This window comes from Austrofundulus limnaeus, unplaced genomic scaffold (genome assembly GCF_001266775.1).
Source record: "Austrofundulus limnaeus strain Quisiro unplaced genomic scaffold, Austrofundulus_limnaeus-1.0 Scaffold1906, whole genome shotgun sequence".
Lineage (NCBI taxonomy): Eukaryota > Metazoa > Chordata > Actinopteri > Cyprinodontiformes > Rivulidae > Austrofundulus > Austrofundulus limnaeus.
Window position 1 is genome coordinate 1 of NW_013954308.1, and position 14,801 is coordinate 14,801.

At 38.5% G+C, this 14,801-nt stretch overlaps 1 protein-coding gene across 1 annotated transcript; it reads right to left on the reverse strand.

Moving 5' to 3' along the window:
* Positions 1 to 3,855: 3,855 nt before the first annotated feature.
* On the reverse strand, positions 3,856 to 12,337 carry pcmtd1 (protein-L-isoaspartate (D-aspartate) O-methyltransferase domain containing 1; the record flags this gene model as incomplete). The annotated part of the gene is given in 5 exon segments (XM_014033941.1): positions 3,856 to 6,383; positions 6,678 to 6,801; positions 9,992 to 10,163; positions 11,612 to 11,714; positions 11,892 to 12,337. Coding segments are annotated over 5 exon segments (1,083 nt in total). The 3' UTR covers positions 3,856 to 6,006.
* Positions 12,338 to 14,801: the final 2,464 nt, after the last annotated feature.

Here is a 14,801-nt window from a genome sequence, read left to right on the forward strand (position 1 = left end):
AGGCAGTTCTGAAGGCAAAAGGGGGTCCAACCCGTTACTAGCGTGGTGTACCTAATAAAGTGGCCGGTGAGTGTACAAATACAACCAGGATTGGCAGATTGTATGAACATGTGCCCTTCATTTTATTTTTTGCTGGATAAAAGAAAATCAAGTTTACAATGAACACAAGCTAATCACATAATTAGAAACACACTCCATGATGTAAATAAACAGAGTCAAATGAACAAAAAAATGACTATTACTTTTTGGGATTGAAACATTAGAAAGCTCATAACGTTTGTCATCATTTGCTCTGTGAAGCAGTTTAGAAGAATAAAACCAGCCATGTTGTGTTTTGTTGAGTAATTTAACCTTTGCTTGACTCCACCTTGTAAATATGATAAGAGCGAGAAATTCTAAGGAAGAAAACCAAAATATCGTGCAGCCTGGCCTTCAGAGGTCTGAGCGATACCCCTTTAAACTTCTCTCTGCTTTATACGTGCTGCAGAGGCAGCTAAAATATCATATTTACAAAGAGTTCAGGTCAATTAGTGTAATTAGTCATGCTCTTACCTCCCATTAACCAACAGAAGAGGCCCCTGGGTAAGTAAACTCCAGAGGCTAGCGAATTAAACGGGGGTTGGCAGAATGTTTTTCACACTGTGCGGCGTCGTTAAGCCGATGGAAATGGATGGAGGTGCTGTATATGCAAGGAAAATCTGTGTGATGCTGTTTGTGCTTTAAACCTGATCAAATAACCGTATATAACACAGGATGTAGAGGATGAGGTGTATTTGATTTTTCACAGATYTTTTATTAACAAATATGCAGTGTAATTAATCAATAAATGAGATTTTTTTGTATTATGGCTTGCTCCTGGGTGGCTTTGCTTCTTACAGTATGTTTAATACCCCCTACTGACATGCAGACAAGGCAGATAATGGTGTTTGCCCTCACTTGTGTGTTGCTGTTCTTTCAGCTGCACACTTCTGCAGTGGTCYTCACAGCAAATAAACTCCAATTTGATGACCTGAGCTCAAACCTGCAGCTTCAGGATTACAAGACTGACCAAAGTGCTACTGTAGCCCTGTGTCTATTACCAAAATATCTCATGAACCTCTCAACAAATTTTAACTAAATGTTTAAATATCAATCACTGGATGAACAGCTATCACTGGTTATGGAGACAACATAATTCAAGATGGTTGCCACAAACTGACCTAAAATTTGGTATAGTGGCTGAGACTGATACACAACACATAATCTCAACACTATTTAATTAAGTGAGATATTTGCTTTTTTTTTTCTTTCTAACAACTATTTGGAATCAATGCTGCTTTTATTGACAAAATATCAGGGTTTTAATGAAATCTTTAAATATTCATTGGAAGTAGGGGAGACCAGGGACAGTAGCAACAAGGGACGATTGCAACACGTCATTTTTCTCTAAACAGAAACAAGCTAGAGTGATGACAGTCACACTGTACATGCTCAGTTAGATGCTCCACCTTGCAGAGAAAAAGTAAACAGATTCAAAAACTGCTCCAGGATTTATTAAAAAAAACTGTTTTTGAGGTACCAAAGTAATTTTTTTTGCCCATCTTTATTTTTGTTAAACTGCTGTCACTGTTTTTGTGCTCCAGCTCAAACTTATATGGTTTAAACAAGTGATATGTTGACTTTTAACTAATATACATGTATCAAGCTCAGCTTATTTAGCTAACACATGAGGTTTTATCGTGGCTCACAGGAAGGGGGACAGTCGCAACAATTGTTGCAACTGTCCCCATACGATAAATCCATATAAAAACAGAGCACATACAGATAATATTAAGATGTTGAAATTAAGTTTACACTTAAAAGGGTATTGGGTATTCATGACAATTTTATAGTTTAAAACATAAAAGTGTTTAAGATGTATTTTCTGCAGTTGTTGTTTTCAATGGTTTTAAAATCCCAGCTTCTTTCAATGTAAATTTAGCATAATGTAGGCGTACAGTGACAACAGGCAAAACAAAAGTTAATTGCCTCACGAATTCTTCTATTATCCTTGTCTCAAAAATTCAACTGTATTTTATATCAATTAAAGTCTGACATCTGTATATAAGGTCTACTCATCAAGGCAAATCTATATTCGCCATTTGATCAAAAAGAATAAATAAATAACACTGTAATATTATGACTTACAGTTTTTATTCATTTAGCAATAATATAAATATAAAAAAAATAAAACTTTTCTTTACAGTGAAATATTTGTATTAATAATATGTTGCAACCACCCCTTAACAATGTTGCAACTGTCCCCGGCCCCGAGGTCAATTGCAAAATGTAACTTTTTGTTTTCAAATGCAAATTGTGAAGAATGTACATGCTTTAATCATCCATAAATGGTTTTSACTATTAACAGACAGATGTGAGTTTATTGTATTAAAATTTGGTTTGTCTAATTCAAACCATCTCTGAGTAACAGAGTCAAATGCAATGCTGTAACTGTCCCCGGTCTCCCCGACATCTGCAACTAATATTTAGAGTATGTCTAATTCAAGATGGCCACCACAGATAGTCAATGTTATCCAAGACAAAAACATAACGTTATTGTTTTTTTTTTTTTTGTTTGTTTTTGGGCTGCTCCCTTGAGAAGTCTCCACAACAAGCAAATTCACACAAAAATCTGGGCAATTGCTTTAAGCCTGACGCAACCTGGATTCAAACCTGCAGCCTCAGGATTATAAAATAGCAGCTCTGCCCTCAGATCTTCGTATAGGGTCGGCTGTGGTAGAGTGGTTAGGGGAGTTGTCCTGGAACTGGAAGGTCGCCGGTTCAATCCCCGTCCAGTCGACTCAGTTGTTGTGTCCTTGGGCAAGACACCTACCTGCCTTGCCTACTGATGGTGGTCAGAGGGTCCGGTGGCGCCTGTGTATGGCAGCCTTGCCTCTGTCAGTGTGCCCCAGGGCAGCTGTGGCTACAATTGTAGTTTGCCATCATCAGTGTGTGAATGTGTGTGTGCATGGGTGAATGTCTGTAGTGTGAAACGCTTTGAGTGTCCTGGATGGATAGAAAGGTGCTAWATAAMTACAGTCCATTTACCATATCGTCTCATGCAATCTTATGGTTTTGACTTTCATCATCATCGTTTATCTGCAACACATACTCTGTGACATCCTACACTATTGCATGACATCACACAAAACATTTTTAAAAATTTGATAAAAATGGACACATCTCAGCCCCTTTTCCACGTTGGTTTTACACACTGAGATGGAAAGTGGTAAGTGATGTGTTCCTTCAAGGAATGCTAGACCTTTAATTTAAAAACTGCAGTCACGCCTCTGTTTTTATGAACAAGAGTTTACTGGTGGAGCGTTCTTATCTGAAAAACATTCCTGGAGATGTCATCAGGGTCTTCTATATCTCTGTACGACACATTCAACTTTTAACGGCGCCTAATGAAAGATGCTTTTTACGGCTGACAGCAAGGATATCTCTGCATCTGTTTCCTCTTCCTTTATCTGCCTTTCGTCAGTCTCCAGAGTGCAACAGCTAATACACTTTATATTCAGACAAAATCCCAGGCCTGAGACAGCAGCTTTTTCCACGTTTGAGCAAAAAACAATCTCGACAACTGTTTGTCTGATCTGCTTCACCCTCTGTAGGTGTATTGCCCAACACTTTAAAGGCTCCAGTGTTGAGTTGGAGGGTTCTCACAAAAATCCTTCAGTCCTCAGCAGGCAGAGGCTTATAAAAGGAAAAGAAAATCTGTATTTTTACGTTAGGAGAGTTGTGGTTTGTTCCTTTTAGCAGTTGTCTACCAGCTCGGATGAAACTCCACTTGATAGTTTTACCCAGTCAACTAAAAAAATGAATGGAAGACACGCATCGTAATTGTGACCTTTATTTTTGTGCCACACGTTTACAACAAAACACATTTTCAAAATAATAAACTGCAAACACTATGAAAAATTTTCAGAAAAATAAAGCAACTGAACCAAAATAAGAACACGGAGTGCAAGTTGATTTTCACCCTATGCTGTTTTAATAGTCCAATCTCGTCCATATTAAATTAATCAGACCAGTCCCATTAACTTTCGACCTGAGAGTCCAGGCTGTAGGTCCGCCTCTTCCTAATCTACCAGGCTAATAACCAATTACAGTTTAGGTTATGGTATATAAATTGTTCCAAGGCTGAAATTGCACATGTGAAACTGAATGGATTCTATCCAAATCAAATGAGTTCTAGTCTAATTGAGAAATTGTTTCATTATCTTAAAAAAACTCCACAAAGAACATTAAAAAAAGAAATAAAAAAAGGATTACCTTTGAACACACATACACTACAAATAGAATAATTAACCCCGTATTTAACCAAAAATATGTTTCATTACATCGAAACTAAATGAGAGCTAATGCTAACGTTTCCTATCTATTCGTAACAGACAGCAGTCAAGTTCAGATCAACAGAGTTCCCAGTGTGAAGGTAAAATACAGCTAAAGGTGGCTACAACAAAGCAAATGAAACTGTAAAAATAATCACCTTATAAAGAAAACCACGTTTATATTCAAGAGAATTAATAACATTCAACTCAGCTTTTTAAATACTAAACTCTGCATTCAAAGTAAGAGAAAACTTTCTGAATGTGACAGTGAAGTGTGAAGAAAACCTCTAAACCTCAACTGTTTTTTTTTTTAACTTTGGAATGTTTATACATATATAGATATTTAAATAAAAAAAGAAAAAACTACCTTTGTTTGGATGACTTAATGTCCAAAAGCTCACAGATATCCTAAGATGATGGGTTGGCACTTAAAAGCCATCAGCATTAGGGAAGTACTGCGAGCYCAATGTAGTGAAACTGAATTTACATCGCAATGAGTTCAGTCCATAAAACGAGCCAACCGTGGTACTTTTTGCTGCCAATTTCACTTGAGAACCTGCAGATTAAGGTGCTTTGTTGGACCCGACTATAGTCCAGGATAAAATAAGGCATCAAAATCTTTAACAACTCAGATTTTTGCATTATTTTTGATTTAAAACAAAAAAAAAAAACTGCAGTACTACACATAACTCAGTTTTACTCAAGTTCATCTAACTCACTTTAAATCCTTTGTTTCTGTGCATCCGCTCAAGCAACTAGTCAGATGTAAACCAATGTCAGCACCATAATATTCATACACAAACTCAGGCTTGACAATCATCTTTTTACCACTTTTCTATTTTAAAAAAAGGCATCATCCATTCCTAAATGTCTCTCATTCATTTTATCTTAATGTTGACATTTATATTCATCCATGAGAAAAGAAAACACTATGAGCAGACGGCTTACATTGCATCAAATTGTCTTTTTTTTTTCCTTTTTGCAGCAAAACCTAACAAAAACAAGCATGCTGTAGAAAACGTCACATTAAAAGGTGCCCTGTAGAAAATATATGTATAAGTCTGGTCTTTTTTTCCCCAGTGATCTCTTGTTACAGGAAGGTATAAAACACATTGAGAGTTATTAAGTGCCCCGTTTATGATTATGCAATAACGTCTTTACTCTCAAGCTCAAAATGGGAGAATGTGGCCTCGTTTCCTGCTTTCAGGATAATTAAATCACTGGATCCTGACAGAAAGAAGGTTAAAGCTTCTAAAAAAATTGTAAAATAAAGCGCATTACAATTTTTCTCTCAGCTTGATTATATTTTAACAAATACAGTAAGAAGATCTTTTTACAGTTTGTTCATCTGCACGTCTGCAGAAAAAAAAAAAAAAACCCTGACAGGATAAAACTGGATTCCTGGTTTCGTTTCCTATGTTCATTTGATTTTCACGTTTTTTTCTATACAAATCAAAGGAAAAAAATTAAAATAAAACGCCAACAAAAACTAACATTTATTACAATCATACCATTATTATCCAATGTTATCTCTTTCCAAATACAGTGTTGCCATCAAGATTGAATGATAATGCTACATTTGCACTGAAAACGGGTGAAGAAAGGAATTTCAGCAGGCGTCGCACTCATTAAGGGCTGACARGGAGTGAAGAAGTCATTTCTCTCTGTAATACAGCAAATATGCTTTCAGCGGCTCAGGCAGCGGTAGAGCCAGTATTTGTTCTCTCAACACGTTCACTTGCTTGATGATTTCGATGTTGCCAATGTCTCTTTCCTCCTCCTCTTCCTCCACGTCCTTGTGCTCCTCCTCGGCGTGCTCCTCCTCTTCGCTCTCCACCATTTGCGGAATGAGCTGATTGCCGACAAAAACGTACGTGCTGATGCGCCGCCGCCTGCAGCGCCTGCGCTTGCGCTTCTGGGGGYCCCTCTGCACCGTCCCCTTGCCCTGGCTGTCCTGGCTCGTCAGGCCCTTGAGTGTGCGGCGAATGTAGACGCGGGACAGGTCCTGGAGGCTGCGCACGGTCACCGGGGCTGAGGACAAACAGGGACGACACGGACCTTCAGGGCGACGCGCCACAAGAAGAAAAATCATCCACGCTAATGCTACGTTGACCTCAACTAGGCCAACAAGCACAAGTGAGAATGTGTGACAGAAAACTAAGCCCTGCAAGCAAGACAAAACAAGAAGACCAACATCCTGAAGGACTTCTTTTTAAATCATTTTCACTGGCTTAAAAAACGTAGTACTGACGGTTTTATACTTCAAGATGACTTAAGCACAACATGACAAAGATGTTGTTTTTTTGTTGAGGCGGTGCAACTCACGCAGATGGACAGTGTCGGGTTTCTCCCCGTCTCCTCTGCTCTGCTGCACCAAGGGGGCAAAGGACACCGCCAAGATGTTTTTGCTCTCCCACGTGCTCTGACCAGTCCTGGTTATCTGGGTCAGCTGCAAAAACAGGACAAAAGAAGCAAAAACAGATTTAAAACCGATCACAATACAACATTAGAGCCAAGTACCACAACAGACTCCTAGACCCACAGATAAGTTCTTTGGTACTGAAGAAATTATTGGGMTTTATGTTACACACTGATTTTAATTACACTACACATAGTATAGTTTTATGATAGAATTGTAATGATTGTTAAATGTGACTGTTTTGATTAACTTGATAATAGATACATGCCTGGGAACAAATCCAACATATAACTGAACTTTTATTTATTCAGTAGTACAGATTATTATTGTCTGGGGGTTCGGGCTCTGAAGTATAGGGACCTCCCTCAATGATGACATAATTACAAAGGCGGAGCCAGGCCCTGGAGCTCTTGGAATAAAACTAGATGGACTTCCGTATGCTGGGCCTGATCTCTTCGTCACTCGAATAAGATCAGCCAGGAGCACTCCTTGGTTTTATGTGGTTACTCTTTAACAATTCTTTCCACGTAATTGCACATTCTCCATATTGGTAAGCACATAGTTGGTAAACGAACACGTTTGAACTCTAGGTTCTTTCAGTACTTTCATATACAGCARGTAAACCATGCCTGCATATGTTTGCTCTATCAGACAAAAGTATCATCTGAAATATTAATTCAACTTTGACACTTTATATACAAAAACATCATGATGATCATAATATGAGACCATTTTGTAGTGGTGCCTGACTCTTCCATGTCTCAGGTCAACCAAGAAAACTCTGAGATTGCTATGAAAATGCAACTGGAATAGTGAAGTAGTAAATTCAACAAGCTCCAAAAGCAGATTCATGAAAAATCTCATCTATGGTCCTAAAGGAAAGTTTAACATAAATCAGTTTAAAGCAAACAAATAGCAACCTCAGTATTTTCTTGAAAAACTTGAACTCAGCCCACTGCGCACATGCACATTTGTAACTATTTTTAACTACTAAATGGTCTATTTTATTTATTTTGGTGTTTTAAAAGGTGGAATTTATGTATTTTCCAGGCACATACTCTAGTTATACACCACAGTCTGATAACTGTTACCTTCAGTTGTTGTGAAACTGCTGTATATATCAAAAATAAATTTGATTGACCTCCATCTCCCCTGTCTCTTGTAGAACTTCCTACCATTTCTGACAGGAATAGGTTATTTAAAGCCCAAAAAAGTAAAACTTTGAATACCCCCCCACACACACACACACACACACACACACACACACACACCCACACACACACACACCTTTTAAAAAGGTATTGTTTTATGAATGTCAAAGGTCTAAAATGTGTCCAAATCCAAACTTGACTTCAAACCAAACCTTTTTTGCACTATAGTTCCTCAACAGAGCTTGTCGATGTGATTGTTGTGTGTGTTGCAGCTTAGTCACTCTCATGAGTGGCTAAACATTCAATATGTCTCCCACTGCTAGTCTTTAACAAGGGAAAATCGTGATAAATTAAAGGTTGTTAATCTCAACAGGGATCTTTGAAGGATAGAAGGACTACGAACATTCAAATCAGACCAGAACTCAAATTTCTTGATATTTTGAAGTACTTGTTTACTTTCCACAAAACAAAGCCCGACAGTGTTAAAAGCCTGAATGTCAAGTTGAACACCAAACTGGAGATTTTTTTTTTATTTAGTAAAACGATGGTAACAAGAACTCTGCTGGACATCCTGGTTGTCAACAAACAGATTTACACAGTTTGTTTATTTTCTCCAAGGTTACATTTTGTGCAGAGTTGTTTTACTGTATTTTCCTTAAAAAGCCTAGCCAAGAACGACTGATTGATTTGATTACTAAACATTATTTCTAGTATATTATTATCTCACCCATCCAACCTAACATCATTAAAATGCTATTTGGTATTGGCTTGAAAAATGAGAAGCGCTGCCTGTTATYCATAACAGATGAGATAACTCAGGCCATTATACGGTATATTAATCAACAATGTTCCTGGAAAACCATCAACCCACACAGACCTCTTTAGTCAACAGTCAGAATAATGACACAAGTGTTTCCTTTATAGACCGAAGTGTAMCTATTAAACCTATAGATCTCTCACTTTTCTTATTCACACACATTCATAGAGTCGTTTCACTCAAAGGCACACAGACAGAGACAGATCAGTAACCCGCCTGAAGACTCCAAAATGTAGAATGATTTGCAYATGAKTGATTCGACCTTCTTCGGCRCAGTTATATCCAGTACATGTCTCTWACAGCACACAGGTCCATTTTTACCAGCTGATAGAGGGAGACACCATGTCAGACCATAATGGCACCCATGAGTGTGATTCCTCATACTGACATCGGAAGAGATGAAAAGAGGGACGTACAGATGTTCGGCTCTAGTAATCGAACTGTCTCTGAAGACTCAGACAGTATATCAGCATTGTTACAAAGATTTTCTACTCCCTCTCCTTTCTCTGCACCTTTTTTTTTGTCCACTCTGGAGAGTAATTTCTAAAAGCACTGAAGGGAGATGGGGAAGATGAAAATGTCGGCTCTGTGCTGATGAAAGCCCCCCAACAAAGAAGGATGCGTTTTTGAAGATTATTCCCATTACCATGGGCACAGCCTGTGTAACTTTCTGTTGTAGTGCTTTCAAGCTTTTTGATCTTCCAAAGATCTGTACTTTAAAATTATATTTAATCATTTTATCAATGCTCACAACAGCGCAGGCTGTTTTCATCCTTAGTAATACTTTGGGRCTTCTTTGAAAATATTATGAGGATTGATTTACTTTAAGGATCTTGTACACCCCTGGTGATTGCCGGAACGAAACGTGGTATCTGCTGTAATCAAAGTCAAGTTTTACTTCAGCTTCCTTTAAATTGTTCAAAAGCTTTGAGACCACGGATCTGTCACAATCCTTTCCCTTCTTACCACCAACACACAACACCATCACTGAAGCCCTCTCGCATGCCCCACAGTGTGTCCACATGCACACATCCAGCATTTTAAATGAAACATTATTTATGCAGCACCGTGTGTGCTTCGAACACAGCTGCTTAAATCCAGGGGCAGTTGGGGCTCAATAATGCATGGGAGCGGTTGCATAACCAGTCTTTTGGGTCAAAGCTATTCCACCTTGTTTTCCTCCTATGTTTTGAATTTTGAATAGCAATCAGGGCGTCTGGTCCGTGTCGGCCCGATKGCTCGCAGCACTTACCTGATCCTCTATAGGCATCACCAGTATGCCTCCAATTTTGAGCAGCACTTTCATGTAATTTTCATGGTCTTTCTGCACTCCGGCGCCGCAATAAATGCGATCGTATTGGTGACTGTCTGTTGAGATTTCAAGGCAATTCCCCACCACGAAGACAGGTTCGCAGAACTCAAACCTGCGGGGAAGAAAAATAATCGAGATATTAAAAAGTGGCGTGGAAAACACGTTTATCATTCCGTCTGTCTCATCATCACAATGGTAAGCTGCAAATGTGAGGGAAAACCACATGGATATTTTTCCATATCCCCCACAGCCTGAAAGCATTTAAAACATTACTTGAAGATGCTGAAAGTGAGATTGTAATTGCATGAATAGTAATGGACAAAGCTCTTGGAAATTGAGACTGAGACCGTTTGTAAATAGAGTCGGTAATTGGAGAATTCACAGCAGGTCTGAGTGTTGATGACATTTCTTTCATGTGATGGGCACGAACGTGAAATACCTGATATGGGAATGAGGAAGAAGAGGTGAAATTTAACAGGTCAAAGGAAATGTCCAACTATAAAACTCCTGACTTTTGTTGCTTGGATGTAAATGTCACCAAAATTTTTAAAAATAAGAGCCCTTTTCTTTCAGGACTAAATTAGGAACTAGATATTCTTGAAAATACATGTTTGGATATCCATAGTGTTTACTTTCTGAGCCAGCGGKTATTTAGCTAACCTGTTTAAGCAACTCCCAAACCAAGACAGTCAAATATCACGTCAAAACAATCCAGATCCCTTTAGCTACGTTAAGCAAGTCACATAAGTTGAGCAGTGACATGGTTTTATTTACTGTCAACTCCCGCAGCACAATTAAAATCCACAAATCACAAGCAAAGCAGTATATATTAGTGATTTGCCTGGTTTATCAGAAGCTAAATTATGCTCGCTTTGTGACCTAATTATCCACGAAAAGACCAAAAATAATGTGTGAAAACACACAAGAGGATAGAGCTGTTTTCGTTGCGTGGATTTCCACACTTAACCACCAAACTTGGTGTAGAATTTTAAACATAGTGGACATAAAGGTGCGCAACTACTGTCATGAATAAAATACTTCACTGTTCTGTTCGAGTGGTGTAACAGTCTAAAATGTTGTCAAACAGCACTGAACCCAACCGAACAAACGGGTTAATGTCAGTCTGAATAGAGTCAATTCCATCAAACATTAATTCTACCAGCTACATTTACTTTCATTCCACTTTTATTCAAACTACCTCACATGGGAGGAACACAGAGAACCAGATGGTAATTCAGTCTTTTACCCAACAATAATTCAACATGTGATCAAAACGAAAACCTCTACCTCCTGAGCCGCAGTCCTTTTTTTTATTATTATCACTCATTTCTGTTTAATTTGTATACACTGACGGCAATCTGTTTTAAGAGTAGATGCGTGGGTGGTTTTGTTCTGGGCAGGTTCTTGGACTGGACTGTTTGCTAGGCAACAGCCTGAGACTCTGGGGAGTTTCGAGCGAGACACATTTAACCTTCTGAAAAACAGTTTCTCTTACAGATTGCGTTTGACAAAATAACTGTATTTCCAAACGTAAAGTCTGTTTTGAGGACATGGACTCACTTATCAAAACTGTCACTGTTCTTTATGAAATCATCCAGTTTCTGTCGGGCATATTCCACAACATCCTTGTGCAACTCCACTCCATGGTTCACACCAAATGGTCCTTTGAAGAAAAGAAAGAATAAAACATAATAATTAGTTTTAAACCAGGCGTGGCATTAAACGTCCAAATGCTGGTTTCATCTAGACTAATGCTCTTAGTGTGACAGTTTGTCTAAAAAAATACATTTCCTAAACAGTAAAAAAGAAAATCTGTAAAATCAGACTTCATCAAGATTACCTATGATGAGGCCAACCATTGTGCTCAGGTAGCCGGTCCCGCTGCCCAGATTAAGGAAAGAAAGTCCTGGTTGCAGCTTAAGAGCCTCCATCACCTCAGAGTATATACATGGAGCAGACAGYTGGATGTTTCCGTGCTTCCATGCCAAGTCTTTGTAGGCACTGTCCCGGTAGCCATCCAGGTAGTAGTCGCCGCGGTCTATGGCCCGAAACGCCTGCTCCACCTTTTCCGTGCGAATGTACTGAGCCTCCTTCAGGTTATCGATGAGGTCGTCGTTGTCCTCCCCGGCACTCACAGCTCCCCCCATGGTGAAAAGAGAAGAGACACGCAAGGGCTGAACTTGTACACCGATTGAGCAAGTCCTCCTTTACAGCGGCATGGACATGCAGGCTGGTGGAAGGGTCCTGCCAATGTTCGCTTCAGACGGCGTTCATGCCCAAAGTGACCTGGAACGAAATAATGTAAACAAAGTTATAGAAAAACTGCCCGGAAAGGATTTAGATTAACAGTAGTGCTGGGCGGTATACCGCTTCGTACCGAATACCATTTATAATTTTTTGTTATATGAATTTTCTGAATACAGACATACCAGTTTATTTAGCCTGAACACGTTAGGAACGTTTCGTCGTGGCCACCAGTGAACTGTTTCCCAGGGGACACTTTTCCCTGCAGCACTGCTATGTGCATTAGCAAGCTAATGTTGGAGTAACTGGCAGCYGGTGGCGATTCCGCTGCTTATATTGACTGACATAAAAAAAAATCCCATTTTCACCTTCGCTGAATGTTGTAAACACATCTTTAGTGACATGCATGGTTAGATATTACACGCAACGTTAATATGGAGACGTTACTGCTTGGAGATTTTATTGTGCTTCTATTGTGAAAAGCCCGGGAGAAGTAGTTTTGTAGTAGAGTTTAATTGACTGGTGTGCAAGGTGAGTCCTGTTAAGCTTTATTAAATAACATTAAAACAATAGACCCGATAATAATCTTTTCGCAACCCTCCTCCTTCACGACAGGTGTTGTACAAAATTAAGTTCCCCTGTGAAAATCTGTTCCCGTTGTGTTGGGAGCACCTCCCTCAAATTAACCATTTAGGATTGGTCTGATGTTATGCCTGGACCAGTGATTCTCTCTAAGGTTAACCACTATGGAGGACAGATTTTCACAGGGGAACTGAATTTCGCACATCACCGGACCAAAATGCGTGAKTACTGTCTCCAACCAGGAGAAGAAAAGTCATATAGAGGAGGGACACAGAGACACAGACAGAGGTACAGTAAAAGAAAAAAGTAAATTAGCAGTGTTGGTACATTTTATTATCAGCTGACCTGTGATGAAAAAAAAATACCCGATATATCGTGAAACCGATGTAAATGTTGAAAATATCTTGATATTTTTGGGTCATACCGCCCAGCACTAAATAACAGTTTGGATAAAGTTTAAATTTATTGATTAAAATAAAAGTATATAAATACCCAGCTCAAAATGTCTAGTAATGAAAAATTAATAAGAAAGAAAGAACAGGGCAGAGGACTTTTCTAATGTGACACTGCAGGAAGCACGTAAGTGCAGTTATTAATTTCATGAGGTCTCCACTCAATTTAGCTTCAAGGGTCACAGTATAATACAGGCTGACCCTCTGACACGGCTTGAAGGAACAGAACAAAACCATCATTAATGTGATCCATTTCCTCTGCATTTCTCATAAGCACGAAAGTACAAAATACAAATTGAAAAAGACGAACTACTTTGTATAGAACTGAACATCTAGTCATCTTGGTGGGGGGAAAAATACCCAGACTCTTCAAGCTACTGTAATAAAAAACACATTAACCATCATCTATGTAATGTTCTGTCAGGAAAAGTAATTTTTGCCTTTCTCAACATGAGTTCTCCTGCTGTTTCCTCATCAAAAATTTGACACTCCAGAGTCACAAGAAGGGTCTGATTTTATCTTCCTCACGTAATTATTCAATTTAATTAATGTCTTTTGAAAAAAATACAACTAAATATTTGTAGTTTGAAGCCAGGAAATGAAAACATGTGCTAATMTTAAGCAAACATAACAGGAGGAAGAAAAGGGAGAATTCTGAAGCAGATTTTCATTTTGAGTCAAGCTGTGCTTTCATTTGAAAGTGTGCAATATGCAGGTGTGCAAAGACTTTCTAGTTTATTTTACATATTTATTTCTTTTTTTAAAGGTAGGCGGCTGCCTGCCGAGTGACTCAAAAGTTGGCTTAAGCTAGATGACATTTCTTAGTTTCCCCAAAATCAGTTTTTTGTAGCTTATACATATCCCCTTTTTCCAAGACGCAAATCCTTTAATTTTTAAATGCAAATTAAGCTTTTGCATTTTAAAATATCCTTAAAACTAAAAGGTAAAATCAGTTTTAATTGTTGCGAGTGGCAATTTTATGAATGTAGAGTTACAATCTAAAGATGTGCTGCATACGCTCCAATCTTTGGTAAACACGAAGCTTTTAATTTTCACACTAAAAGATAAACTAAACTTTCGTTGTGAAGTTTTTCTGTGATTGCAGGAAATTGGCACCAGCAACCCCTATGACCTGGAAAGAAAGAAGCGATTAAAGACAACAGATGGGCGGATGTTTTTTAGCAATTAAGAGCAAAAATCGTTAAATAAGCTGACATTTTATAAATGTTTTTATAATGAAAAATAACCTTACAGAGCCAAAAATATATATAGCTTGAGATGCAGCCCGGGGAGAGAAGTTTTAAATTTCTTCTCTGCCTCCTCAGCATCTCCACATCTGACTCAGCTAATAAAGATTAAAATCAGAGGTGACTTTGTAGCAGGTAAGGTAATTTTCCATTGGCTTTTTCCTCACAAGTGGGGAAAAAAAGGACTCACTGATTCTCTCACCATCACTGGACATACAGTAGAGC